The 14,341-nt window shown below is 42.1% G+C and overlaps 1 protein-coding gene across 1 annotated transcript; it reads left to right on the top strand.

The window, feature by feature from the left end:
- The first annotated feature begins 3,407 nt into the window (after positions 1–3,407).
- Positions 3,408–6,432, top strand: LOC142923875 (fructosamine-3-kinase-like). The gene is made up of 3 exons (XM_076064841.1): positions 3,408–3,518; positions 4,377–4,534; positions 5,275–6,432. The coding sequence occupies exons 1-3, from the start codon at positions 3,462–3,464 to the stop codon at positions 5,291–5,293; spliced, it is 234 nt and encodes a 77-aa protein (XP_075920956.1). The 5' UTR covers positions 3,408–3,461; the 3' UTR covers positions 5,294–6,432.
- The last annotated feature ends 7,909 nt before the right edge of the window (positions 6,433–14,341 follow it).

Below are 14,341 nucleotides of genomic sequence, written 5' to 3'. Positions count from 1 at the left end.
TAAAGTCACGTGGAAGGGAAATAATAAAATAATACAAATAAAACATTATATAATAAAATTTTCACGAAGTTTCGACCACAACGCAAGCAGACGTCCTCAGATGAAGAAACAGAGCTGTCGGAAAGACAGCGCCTTAATGAACACTGGGCAGTGAACACTGGGCAGTGTTCATTAAGACGCTGTCTTTCCGACAGCTCTGTTTCTTCACCTGAGGACGGCTGCTTGCGTTGTGGCCGAAATGTCGTGAGAATTTTATTATATTATGTTTTATTTGTATTATTTCCCTTCTACGTGACTTTGCCGAAAGAACCAAGAATATAATCGCAATATGTTCAGGAGATAAATGTCAAGGTCTGCTAGCCAAAAGAAGGCTTTAGGAGAGAGTTCATGTAGTTTTGCTATTCATTCATTAAAGGGCAATAGAGTAAATGCTAAAATAAATGTTTCCAGCTAATTTTTTTATATACGCTAGATTTACAAGTCTATAATGTACAGAAAATACCATGGTTGGCCAGACCATCGCTCGGCATCTGCATGTGGCTCCTGGGCAGTTCAAGTGTGGCTCTGCAGAGGCGCTGCTAATTTGTAACTCTTCAATTTAACTTTATATGAAGTGAGAACAATCTGGTATCGGAGGCAGGCCATGAGTACTCCCAGGGCACTGAGATTTCTAAACTCAAAATTCCACAGCCAGTCAACACGAGTCAACTTCTGTATGGCTAATCTTTATCTCTTGTGGCTCCCGTGGCCATCTAAAGATTATGGTATGCTGCTGGTAGGGTCAGGAAAGTTGGTCACCCTTGGTATATGCGTTGATGATTTTGTGCAATGTTCAGCTGCTCCGTCACGACAGGGGTCCCAGTCAGTTTGAGACTGCTAAATTAAGGTTCTCATGTGCTTTACAGATTTTGATACAAATTTCAGTCTTGAATTTCTCCCAACAGGTATGGACCCTGGGCAGGAGGATGTTGAGTATGTGGGTTTCATACGGCTATATGCTGTGGTTACATCCCACATGTGATCTCCGCTTTAAAGTCATGAAACTGGTTGTAGCCCATTTAAATGGGCTACAACCGGCTGCTTGCGTTGTGGCCGAAATGTCGTGAGAATTTTATTATATTATGTTTTATTTGTATTATTTCCCTTCTACGTGACTTTGCCGAAAGAACCAAGAATATAATCGCAATATGTTCAGGAGATAAATGTCAAGGTCTGCTAGCCAAAAGAAGGCTTTAGGAGAGAGTTCATGTAGTTTTGCTATTCATTCATTAAAGGGCAATAGAGTAAATGCTAAAATAAATGTTTCCAGCTAATTTTTTTATATACGCTAGATTTACAAGTCTATAATGTACAGAAAATACCATGGTTGGCCAGACCATCGCTCGGCATCTGCATGTGGCTCCTGGGCAGTTCAAGTGTGGCTCTGCAGAGGCGCTGCTAATTCGTAACTCTTCAATTTAACTTTATATGAAGTGAGAACAATCTGGTATCGGAGGCAGGCCATGAGTACTCCCAGGGCACTGAGATTTCTAAACTCAAAATTCCACAGCCAGTCAACACGAGTCAACTTCTGTATGGCTAATCTTTATCTCTTGTGGCTCCCGTGGCCATCTAAAGATTATGGTATGCTGCTGGTAGGGTCAGGAAAGTTGGTCACCCTTGGTATATGCGTTGATGATTTTGTGCAATGTTCAGCTGCTCCGTCACGACAGGGGTCCCAGTCAGTTTGAGACTGCTAAATTAAGGTTCTCATGTGCTTTACAGATTTTGATACAAATTTCAGTCTTGAATTTCTCCCAACAGGTATGGACCCTGGGCAGGAGGATGTAGAGTATGTGGGTTTCATACGGCTATATGCTGTGGTTACATCCCACATGTGATCTCCGCTTTAAAGTCATGAAACTGGTTGTAGCCCATTTAAATTTTAATATACCCGTTTAACACGTAGGCTTTCGCGGCCAATATCCATAATATCGGTTTTTTTGGGTTGGATCGTTGAAATAGAAATTTGTCGTTATACCCGCCACCGACACAGCCAATTCGTAAGGTTTGTCACATAAACAGAACATTCCAATTCGTGAAGGGCTCACAAGTGACGTCATCACATCTATCCCTCCAAGGAATGAAACAGGAGGATTTCTCTACGAATTTGGCTGTCCACCTAATGATGATAGTTGTAAATACTGGCGAAACGTCATACTCAGATTGTAAATGTTGTGGATTTTCTCTCCAACACTTCGGTTTGCTGTACTAGTAGCGGATTGGCATGTTCCGTTTACGTGACAACCTTACAAATTGGCTGTTAGGTGGTGGTAGGTTTAACGGCTCATTTATTTTTATGCGATCTAACGCAGAAAAAAGCATATTATAGATTTAATATACCCTTTTGTTGAAGGACAGCCTGGGTGACCAAAGTTTTATAGGAGCGGCAATAATGTTTACTTGATTAAATTAGTTTTATCATGGAGCGGTAAAATCAGCTGTTGTTCAGATGTCAGTCTAATTAGTATTACATCGTAGAAATATGAGAGTCCTTTGTGTAATAGTCTATTAACCACTGATGATGGTAACATTGGTTTAAGGTTACATTTTAAGAACTAGATTGACGTACATTTTTTCTTGCATAAGTACACAAATTTATAAAACAGTATATTTGATGAAAAAATGCATATATTTTCTTCAATTGCACAGAGTTGTACCTTTGATAACAGGGCACACAGTTACAACTGACATCACCAGATGTCACTCAAGTTCCCTCAGAGATCGATCTTGCATAACCAGTGTTCACGTAATCAGTTATGTTTTCGCTAATTACCAATTACACTCAGCCGGGTTTGACAGACTTGTATGAATGTATGTTGCACTTCCTTTCCACCGTACATAGCCAACCGTGCTAAACGGAGGTGCGGGAATTAAGCGCAGAACCTATCGTTAGGATCAATGCTGTTGTAATTTTTTATGAGGATATCAATTGGTGGCTAGAATGAGATGTTCAAAGACTACAGCATGATAATCGGTACATAACATGAGTGTCGAATTATGTCTTAAGAATTACCCAGCCATTTGTACATAAAATTCAACGTTTCTGGGTGACCGTGTTCTTCATTGCAAGGCCCGCGGGCCGGTGGCAGTCCCTGGTGTCCTTTTTACTGCGACCCCTGACGTGCAGTCCCCGACAATACACACAAGTGAAAACACCCCATCATGCTGTCAAACCCCCCAATGGTTTCAAATGTGAGATGGCTCTTTCACTGATAATGTCTTATTCGCGAAAGTGGCCCGCCTCCGAAAATGAGTGAATATCACTGTTTTAGGTCAAGGATTGGCCAAATAAAGTAGGTATTATTTGCTTATGTTTTTAAATGTCTGTAATAAAACTATATTTATGCCACCAGCTGAATAAGTGGCAGGAGGACTGGGTGACGTTCTTCTCACGGCAGCGACTGCAGCTTCAGCTGGACATGATAGAGAAGGACTACGGTGAACGGGAAACCCGCGAGCTCTGGTCTCGGCTTCAGGTTCGTAAGCCGTTTCACTCTCGCCCTTAACCCTTTCCTGTTCCGAGACGACTGCTCATTTCAGGATGGGTCTCGTTCACCACCGAATCTCGGAACGCGCAAGTGGTTCAGCGGTATTTTTTTTTAGAGAGGCATAGCGCCGTTGTTTTTAAAGACATTGTACTCGCCGCAGAGCACCGTAGCGACAGGACAGCACTCTATTATAGCTGGTACCAAACTGTGCTACACACCTTCCCGCACGGCCTTGTGGGATCCTCGGTACCGATAAAGTTATTTAATATTTACTTCCTATTACGTTCCGATGACGTACACGAGATTCAGCGGTGAACGGGATGCACCCCGCAACTTGCAGTCATCTCGGAGCAGGAAAGAGTTAATACATGCAGCAGTGTAGCTCATCATGTGCACAGCCATATGGGAAACCCATTTGATCGCAGTGGGTTTTCGAGGTGACTTTAAAGGTAAAGTGGTGTTTCACACGCAGGCTTTCGCGACCAATATTATTCATGATAAAGTTTTTTTTGGCTTAGATAGCGTAAGTGTAAATGCGTCCGTACACCCACATCCACCCAACACAGCCCATTAGTAATGTTTCTGACATGAACAGAACGTGCCATTTATGTTATTGCTCGGCACTCTGGTGTGTTAGAGAGGAAACGCAGAACATTTTCAAACGAGTACGACCTTTCGCTGGTGATTACACCCAGCATCATCAAGCAATTGCCAGAAGCGTTCTGGCTTCTGGCAATTGCCTAATGGCAATTGGAGTGGGTGTACGACGCATGTAAATTTATGCGATCTAACTCTAAAAAAACGTTATCATGAATAAAGTGGTGTTGTTTTTTGCGTGGTGTGCAGCTTCGGTTGGGGGAATTTTTCCGGGACGTAGAGGTGGTTCCGGCACTGCTCCACGGTGACCTATGGACTGGGAACGCTGCAGAGATTAATGAAGGGCCCGTCATCTTTGACCCAGCCTCCTTCTATAGGCACTCGGAGTACGAGCTTGCCATCGCTGGGTAAGAAAAAACTACAAACAACCAAAACAATTGCAGCAACTGCCGTTCACTGCCCTGTCTATGGCATGCAAGGTTCATTCGTATAACCTCAGTGTGGCAAGGGCTGGCTCATTAAATAAATAACAGAGACCAGGTAGAGTTGTGGTTGAGATGTCTACATGCTTAGGTCTCCACCCTCTCTATTTGCTAACTTACAAAGACTCATCCTTCCTTGCTAAGGCTTTTTGGGCAAATCCTGTTAAAGCTGATACGGTGCACAAAACACTAGTGGAACGATAAAACTCTTACTTATCCACGGCCCTTGAGGATGCTTGAATGTTCCAGAAACACAGTTTGTCGAACAAGGAAGACAAGTTGCCACTGATGTGCTTTACCAGAAATCCAAGCTGAAGATAATTCATTACACGTCAAATGGAATTCAAACCCTCAGAGCTGGGATATGCTTCAGTGAACAAAAACACATTTGACATGATGTTTACTGTGCAGCCATTGGTGACTAAGTTGAGACCACAGCATTCCTGCCCTCAATTCGCAGGAACGTTTGTTGATAGATGGCTCACTGAATTTTGAACGGAGGACCTCAATGGCATTGGCTCGGTGCTCTGACATTGAAATTAACCTCGAGCCACTCAATTTCCTGCATTACGTTGAATTTGTGAAAATGTTGTTCATTGTTATGTTGTTCATACTGGAACAGCAGCATTGTAAGATTTTGAATGTTTGGTGTTGTTTGGGTACAGGATGTTCCAGGAGCTTTAGCTCCACGCTTCACTCATCCTACCACGCTCTCATCCCAAAGTCACAAGGCTTCGGCAAGAGCCAGAAGCTCTAGCAACTCTTCCACTACCTGAACCACTGGAATCACTTTGGGACAGGATACCGAGGGTCATCCATCTCCACCATGCGCAGTCTCCTCAAGTGAATGAACGGTGCAGGAAATCGTGGGCTATGGTGTATGACTATAAAAATTATTATCGGCCATGATATACATTGTTGAATAAAGGCCTTCCCTAAGCCACCACTCAATCTCACAAAACTAGTCCATTTAAATGCTGTGCAATGCCCTAGGCATTCCACGTGAGTGTGACCGGGGGTCCCTTTGTTCCACATCCTGGCCGTGATCTCCACGCGAAAACTGGGTCAGTTAATGTCCGAATCAGAATCTTTAATTAGGCTGGACGAATCTGATGAGCTATGAAGCTCTTTTTTTCACAGATGTCCAGTCGGGGCGAGTCAGAAAGTTACAACAACAAACAACAGTACAAACAGATAGGAGGGCAAAGTAAAGGAACGCGAAGAAAATTTTGACTTAAAACTTTCGTGACTGCAGGAATTCATATTCTTGGTTCTTTCGGTAAAGTCACGTAAATAGAAAACAAAAAACAATAAAATAAAGACCGCTTGTGTTGCGATTGAAACGTCCTGGGTTTTTTGCTTTTATTATTTTCAATTTATTTTTTATTTGTTTTATGTATTTAATTATTTAATTTGAATTTGATTTCTTGTTTTCTATTTACGTGACTTTATTTACGTGACTTTACCAAGAATATGAACGCTAAGCAAGTCATGAAATAAAAATATGTAAGAGTTCAAATTGCATTAGTGCATCAATTCCTGCCAAATTTTTTTATCACCAAATGCCATTTTGGGCAATGCAGTATAACAAAAACAATCCCAGATGTTTGGCTAGTACCAGTTACAGTGTATGTTTTTGTTGTTGTTTTGCTATGGGAGTAAACCCATGCAGAGAAAGGGACCAGAATTAGGAAAGCGAAACCAGGCACTCCTTCAGAAGATGCCATGCACGGGCGTGACCACTGCACCACCCTGACGCCCAAACAAATGTAATTCAAATAATCTACAATACTGGCAAATAAACCCTATTAGTGTCAACCGAATATCCGGACAATCTGGCCTGTGTATAGCTGCATCGGTGTTTCTATAAGTCGTATTCAAATTGCCTGCTATGAATAATATTTTAAAGTACAGGTTGCCCACCTCTGGTTTTATTTAACTTACCAGTTGTACTCATTCTGTTTGTCACAGGTAATATGGCAAGGAAAATATTTCGCAGCACGATTAGGACAATTATGGTGACACATGTGACCCCCTCTACACAAGTAACAGTTGAGAGTCAATGCTGTGATGTTGTGCGATTGGTGCAAGCGACCCCATCGTTGTGTTTTAATGTTGAGCAGTTAAACTTGCACTGTTGTGGGGTGAGGTCAAGGCCGATGTCTGCTTGCAGCGGTGTCAAGATGAGCGTTTTGAAGAGGCTCGCGAAGGATGATACTTGGCAGTTGGGTGCAGTCTCCCTCCATTAACAACAGAGGGCAGAGGAGCGACACTCACAACAATTGGCTGAGCACTGGGCGTATACAACGCATGAAGTCGGCAGCAAGTTTATCTCAGGGAGTTGACCCGCACACGACAACTGGGTCTGTCCCGCGTGTTCACGCTATAACGCGGTTGCCTTCATTTAGGGAACGCGCACCGCCATAAGGCGACTTGTGAGCGGTCGACGCCGAACTACTTTCTTGAGCTGCGCGGTTGAGCGAGACGAGACGGTAACGCGGCGGCGTCCCCTCAAGTTGTTTGTAACCCAATTCTGACTGCGCAGTAAGAGGCGGTGGGGGGGTCACCAAGTGACACGCAGCTTGACCGTGGAGTAGACCGCGAGGACGCCAACGTCGCCTAGGCAACGCCGCCCCCCTCTGGCTCTGCCTGCCTCGCTCTGTGCACGTGAGGTGTCAACCACGTGACGCGGGCCACTGCGCGCGTTGCGTCACCGCTCACCGTGGGGGCCCCTCCGCTACGTCCACATCGTACAGTCGCACATTCATTAATAGTCACACTCTTAATCATGTTTATGGTCATCGTCATTAAAGGTGAGTTTAATAATACTACTACACAATGTGTGCATTAATATATACGGCATGAATAAAACGCACCTGTAAATATCCTAAGTAAGTTTGACCTGACATTATTGCACAACAATTGCCCAGCCACCGTGGGATGTTTATCCTCCAATGTGTATCTGGCTCTGACCTGACTTATATAAAAGTGCAGCTCTGCAATTGCTTGGTCACACCACCGCTGGTGAAAAGACCTTCATGAGAGCAAACTCTTTACGAGTATTTGGTCTACTTTTCCATATAACAATAGGTTTTACCCTTTCTGGCAATACAACAGGTGTCAAGATGTTAAAACACCAAACAGAATCCTCATTCAAGGAATCCTGTCTGCATTAACCACACGTACTTGTGGTGAACATTCTTTGAAACTGATTAGTCCACACCAGGAAGGTCCCATATTCTACTTTTCCACGTTGACCAGATGTGTTGGAAGAGCCGGCTGAAAGCCACACTTTGCTGCATCACACACGACTTGCCGATCAGCTGTGGTGTGCCCATTTAGCGACCTCTGGTCTGTGAGTTCCGTTTACTAACCATTAACAGCATGGCAGCTTTCTAATTGGCTTGTGTGACAATTCACCTGTGTCATTATCTCTTGCACTGCCTGAAATAAGTTTTGGCGTAAGGGAGGGAAATTATGACTCACCCACCTGCACCTGCCTTGTGCTCCCAGACACCTAAGGACCTTACTACCGCTGTGAGAAATTGACGGGCGTAGACTGCTGTATGGCGATGATGTATTCACGTCGTTCCTGCTGTTTTCCTCTTTTGCTAGGTGATGCAATTGGTGTGCCAACACCTCCAGATGCAGTTCCTGAAGGACCTGGGCATTCGGGACATGTTCGTTTTGCCTGTGATGAATGAGTTTGTCCGAACACACAGGGAAGTCAGCCTGTTCATCGAGGTGCGTTTCCCATGTTTATTTCACTCGATTGGTCGTCTGTTTGCAAGGTCATGCTCTGCCCAGAGGTCACCCACTGAGATTTTTTTTACCGTAACATTACCGTCACTTGGGTTTGGTGATCGATTCAACGGGGCAAAAATATTTGTAAGAAGCGTAAACATGGCAACGTGATCATTGTCAGACCACGGAGAACCTTCAGAATGCCGAGTATGATCTTTAAATTGATCCTGGACTCGTTCGGGGGATATTTGAACAATTTGAATATTGGGGCGATATTGTCTTGCTACGGGTCTGAGTGAGAAGTCTCCCAGCGGTTTTTTGAGTCCATAATCGAGATTTTTGGGTTAGAGCACGTAAACATGCACTCAATGATACACTAAATATGCACTATTTATTTATATATATGCTAAATTATTTTGTTGATATGTAAACTCTGACTTTAACATAGCCACTTCCATGACCAGTTACATGCTAATTCCTCACATTAACATTATGTTAATCTCCCATTTACATGCTAATTTCTGACTTTAACATCCTGCTAATATATCACATTAGCATAGCTACTTCAATGCTAAATCGTTCTGTTGATATGTAAACTCCTTTGTCAAGGTGCTCCGCTCCTCCCACCCAGCTTAAAATACGCTGCCAAGCTTAGCAGTGTTCATTGGAGCGCTGTCTTTCCGACAGCTCTGTTTCTTCACCTGAGGACGGCTGCTTGTGTTGTGGCCGAAACGTCGTGATAATTTTATTTAATAGTTTTTATTTTATTATTTTATTATTTCCCTTCTACTTGACTTTACCGAAAAAACCAAGAAGATGAATCCCTGCAGTCACGAAAGCTTTAAATCGAAAATCAACACACGTGGTACGAAACAAGTATCATATGTTATAAGAATAATATAAACATGCAATATTCACGGCAATGGCAGTGTTGTTCAGCGTGCCCTGCTGTGGAAGCCAGCCACATGAGTTTGATAACCAGTCATGACTAGTATCAGTGGAAAGCAAAATCTGAACTGGTTCAATGCTTTGCTGACCCAGACTGAGCAGTATGGAGTGCTAATAAGTTAACCGGATGATACATTATTATTTGGCAATGCTGCTGCTGCGTTGGCAGTGGTGCCCAAGAACAATTAACTAAAAAACTCAACACATTAGTCAGTAATGTTGTGGCCTCAATAGACACAACATTATATGCAACGTTTCGGGCCATGGTCCTTCTCCCATTTGTACAATGAAAAAGGGCCATTGCCCAAAAGTCTACATTTTTTCATTTTTATTTAATTTTAAGGTCATTGTTATTGACGAACGTGTTGAGTTACCATGATAATTAAGAACAGATTTTGGTAGAAAGGTCCTGTTACTATGATGAATGTATCCTCTAGACAAACATACAAATTCATCACAGGGTTGCCTAAAGCTTGCCAATAGAAAATAATGCCGATTAAGTTGTGGGCACCCGACATTCACTTGCCCTGCGGCCACTCCCTCAACGACACGAGTCGCATTGACTCAGGGTCCCGCGGGTAGTTCCATGACTCGGTGGTCCAGGAGAGTGGCACGAGCGATGCGGGCATCAGCTGGGCGCCACAAGGGCCGCCATGCTTCGAGTCACTCGCACAGCTCCCTGTTCAGCACGACGTGAACGCATTCCCAGCCTTCTGATCTATGTGGCTTTTCCGAATCAAGCAAATTGTCACTGATAATTTAGCACATTTGCTATGCTATTTAAAAAATATCTAGCGATTCATTTTATATAGCGTCGTTCATGATTATTGCATCTCAGAATTTCTGAGGAGCCAAAGACCAAGCTGGAATATTGCAAGGGAGGTGAGCCTGCACCAACAATTGCCCTGCATTTCTATATATGTTCAGATGTTGCCAGCCAATTAGTGAGTGTGTATATATGTGGAAGGAAACTGGAGCACACAGATAAGTCACTGCTGAGTGCATTAATCACCCTTTGTGAGATTTGACGCAGCATGTAATTAAAATATATTTCCAATTTGTCTTCGGGTGATTTTGTAGGTGTTTGTTTTAAGCAAGAGGAGAGTGGAGTTTTAATGCCATGTCCTGAATGGGCCTTCCATTACAAAGTCCTCATTCAGGATCCCAGTCCCACAACATTTCAAGCCTCCCTCTCAGTTCTACTGCTCTTTGCACTGAACATTTAAACCTACTTATTGGGCCTTCTGATATGCCCTCTTTGGTATCATGACATGCCATTTCCTATACTGGATCATTGTAATCATCGCTCCATCATGCCTCCTTGTCAGTCAGTAAACTTCTAACATTGGTGTCGTGTGTGTCTGTTGCAGGGATACTCTGGGGGGCCCTTTCTTTGCCAGGACTCAAACGGCCGCTGGTTGCTTTCTGGAATCACCAGCTGGGGTGTTGGCTGTGCACGGGCATACCAGCCAGGTGTCTAGCGCACAGTCGCCAAGTTCATGGACTGGATTCACCAGAACATGCAGTAGTCTCTTATACATTTCTGCACAAGCAGAATACTATAGATCAGGGATATAAATATTTTGGGAACTAAACATCAAAATAATTAATTAAGGCAATAAATATATTTTTCTAAAACTGATTTAAAGTTAATGTTAAAAGGTTAATTTAATGAGCTGAATGCTATATTTTAACTGCACCATAATGCAAAAAAAAATTCCAAGTGAACACAGATTTTGGGTCAAATCAGAAAAGTATTTTTTTTACATGCGTTGTCAATAGCGTTTTTATCTTTTGGGTTTGCCACACATGTCAACGGGCCTGGCAAAGCAAACATGAGCATGATGTTGGCATTGGCAGGAGATGAAGACAGAGCTTGCTATTTTTCAATGTTGCTTAATTCTTTCAAAACTGACACAATGGACAATGAATGCACTGTCTAAATATTTGGCCCAACCTGATTATACATGCTAGCAAAGTGAGTGTTGTCCAAACTACGTATGATACATTTATATTCTTGTTATATTTTGACCTGGGTCATCAACTCGCATCTCCCATACATTAATTGCCATGGATGTTGAGCAGTAGGGGTACTCAGAGGGGGTCTATTGGCCTTCTAGGGGACCACTGCAATGATCGGGGCATCCAGAAGGGATGATGAGTTCCACAGGGAGAACGTTCTTCATTGCCTTTGAGTGTCCATGGCAAGGTTATTGGTGATTACCTTCACCTCCCCCGGTCAACACAGTCCATGAGTTTGTGAGTTTTGCTTTACTAACGACATGAAAACAAGACTGGTTTGCACAAGGAGCCTGCAAAAATTTTATTTAGAAAACCTCATGAAACGTGATGCATGGCACTTATCTGAGACGCCCCTTATCTGAGACGCCCCTGTGTAAATGGCGTGATATCAAGACCATTATTATCATAGTGAACTACATGACGTGTGTAAGAAAACTATATAAACATCTATTGGAAACATTTCATGAAAATATGTACAAAAATGAACACTTTAATAGTGTTTCATGGTATTCCAAAAATTTAGACATTTGATTGGTTAAGATGGTTTACTCGTTGGGATGATAAATGGCAATGATCCTTCATCATGTAAAAGACTGTAAGCTGCTTTCAAAAATATATATTTTTTGAAGATCGTATTCACACTCTGCAACAGTCTATTTTCCACATCAAACCATAACGTGTCTGTCGACTGCAATTGAAAATTGATGCATGCTTAGTAGCGATCGGGTGAATAAACATTGCAATGTGTCACATGTTCGTGTCTGGGTGGCTTTTGCTTGAGATTAGGGATCTTGTGAAAAAAGTTATAAGACTTTATATGAAAACCTCCACAGAGGCCGATTTTGACACTGTTGGTACAAGTCATCAGAAAGTCCAATTAGCTCCATCCACATCCTTCTGAACCGCATAATTCCATCTCTCTTCTAGCCTATGACACATCCATTTAGCCCCATCCAGCCAAACAAGCTGTATCATGGGACCTTTTTCCAGAATCAAAGTGTGAAAAATAATAAAAGGTTTTATCCTTTCTGGCAGTAAAGCAGGAAGTGGTGTTAAAATGTTCAAACAACCAATTAGAAACCTGTTGCAAGGAATCAAGTTACTGCATTAACCACACACGTGACTTGTGGTCAATATGCAAACAAACATGCTCTGATAATATTTGAATTGTCTTTGAAACTGATTGGCCTACACCAGAGACAGCCTTCTTTATGACCTAGTCTCACCACCAGTGTCAGATCAGAGATCGCCAAAAGGGGAACAGTGCAAAGGCAATGCCACACGTATCGGAGCATTTATAGCTAACCACTGCCCACAGCTCCCCAATCACTCGGTGTGCTCACCGCGGTGCCACCACTCCCCCCTCACAATGTGCAAACCACTACGCCACCAATCTCCACATTCTCACAGTGCGCTCACTGCTGCGCCACCGGTCCCCACTCACAGCTAGAATATGAATTAAATGTCCACAGTCATCGTTTTCTGATTTCCGAAATAATACGAGTTGCATTTCATTCAACATTGGGGAGGGGTCTGCCCTTCATTTAAGGCCCTGGCTGCTTACAGAATTGTCACAGACTGTTTTGCCTCAGCAGCTTTCCTCTTTTCTCCTGATGATGATCGAAACGTCGTAGTTTTTTGTTATTTTTAAAAATTATTTTCTCTCAACTTATCTACGTGACTACCGAAAGACCCAAAGAATATGATTTCATGGATGTTTATGAGGTCTGTTGCTGAGGGTTTCAAAGAAGTGGAGGCCTCTCTCAGTACATAAGAGTGAGGGGTTGTAGGTTTCGGCTTGGGTCATGGGTACGGGTTATTTTTTGGCATATTTTATTTTAAAAAAATCGAATTCCAACGTCGTGGATATTGTGATGTTTGGATTATTGACGGTAGAATTAATATTATTGCGAATATTTCTTATATTCTCGTTTTATGCCACTGATTATTGATGTAAAAAATAGGTTCAAATTTAAACGGCATGCAAAGAAGGTTTCAGTTAATTATGAAACAATTCGCAACTGTTGATTTATGTGTTGTAGTGTATGATTGTCTGCTCGACTCAATTTCTGAGGATCTCACGTTTATTTCTATATTATTGTACATTTTACAGTAGTGCTATAAAAATGAAATGAAAAAAATGTTAGCTTTTCACCACAAACAAGGCTACAATGGTTATGATATTGTGATAATTAGATTTTCACCACAAACTAGGCTACAATGGTTATGATAGTGATAATTAGATTTTCACCACAAACTAGGCTACAATGGTTATGATAGTGATAATTAGATTTTCACCACAAACTAGGCTACAATGGTTATGATATTGTGATAATTTGATTTTCACCACAAACAAGGCTACAATGCTTATGATATTGTGATAATTAGATTTTCATCACAAACAAGGCTACAATGGTTATGATATTGTGATAATTTGATTTTCACCACAAACTAGGCTATAATGGTTATGATAGTGTGATAATTTGATTTTCGCCACAAACTAGGCTACAATGGTTATGATATTGTGATAATTTGATTTTCTGCCACCAATTTACAATTAGATTCGTTGCTTCGCATATTCCCTGATATTTTGTTTAGACCGCAAGCGTTTATCCATTTAAACTTTTGCTAACTAGCTTGTTTATGTCATCTAGAATATGAATACAATTTTCACCATCATCGTTTTCTTATTTCTGGGACAATTGTGCCCTAAATAATAGGAGTTGCATTACATTCAGATCTTGGCTGATGACGTAGATGAATCCAGTCTGTGATGTCACAGTCATGTGGGAGGTACCTTTGACATCATGATGTCTATGACGTCATGCACCACGTGTCATTCATATTGGAAGAACTGCGTTTATTGGTGGCTGTGTTTCTTGTCTCAGCTAAAATAAGCGTGATATTATTTAGCCTCGTGGTTATTAAAGCCTCCACTACTGTTGATGAAACTGAAATTAATCTCAGCAGTTGTCAGCCTGCACATCATTTAACCGGTGAGCCTGAAAGGGGTGGTTT

The sequence above is a fragment of the Petromyzon marinus genome, unplaced genomic scaffold (assembly GCF_048934315.1).
Source record: "Petromyzon marinus isolate PM22_M1 ecotype Great Lakes invasive population unplaced genomic scaffold, UKy_Petmar_22M1.pri1.0 PM_Scaffold_8, whole genome shotgun sequence".
Lineage (NCBI taxonomy): Eukaryota > Metazoa > Chordata > Hyperoartia > Petromyzontiformes > Petromyzontidae > Petromyzon > Petromyzon marinus.
This window is presented reverse-complemented; position numbering and strand designations above follow the sequence as displayed.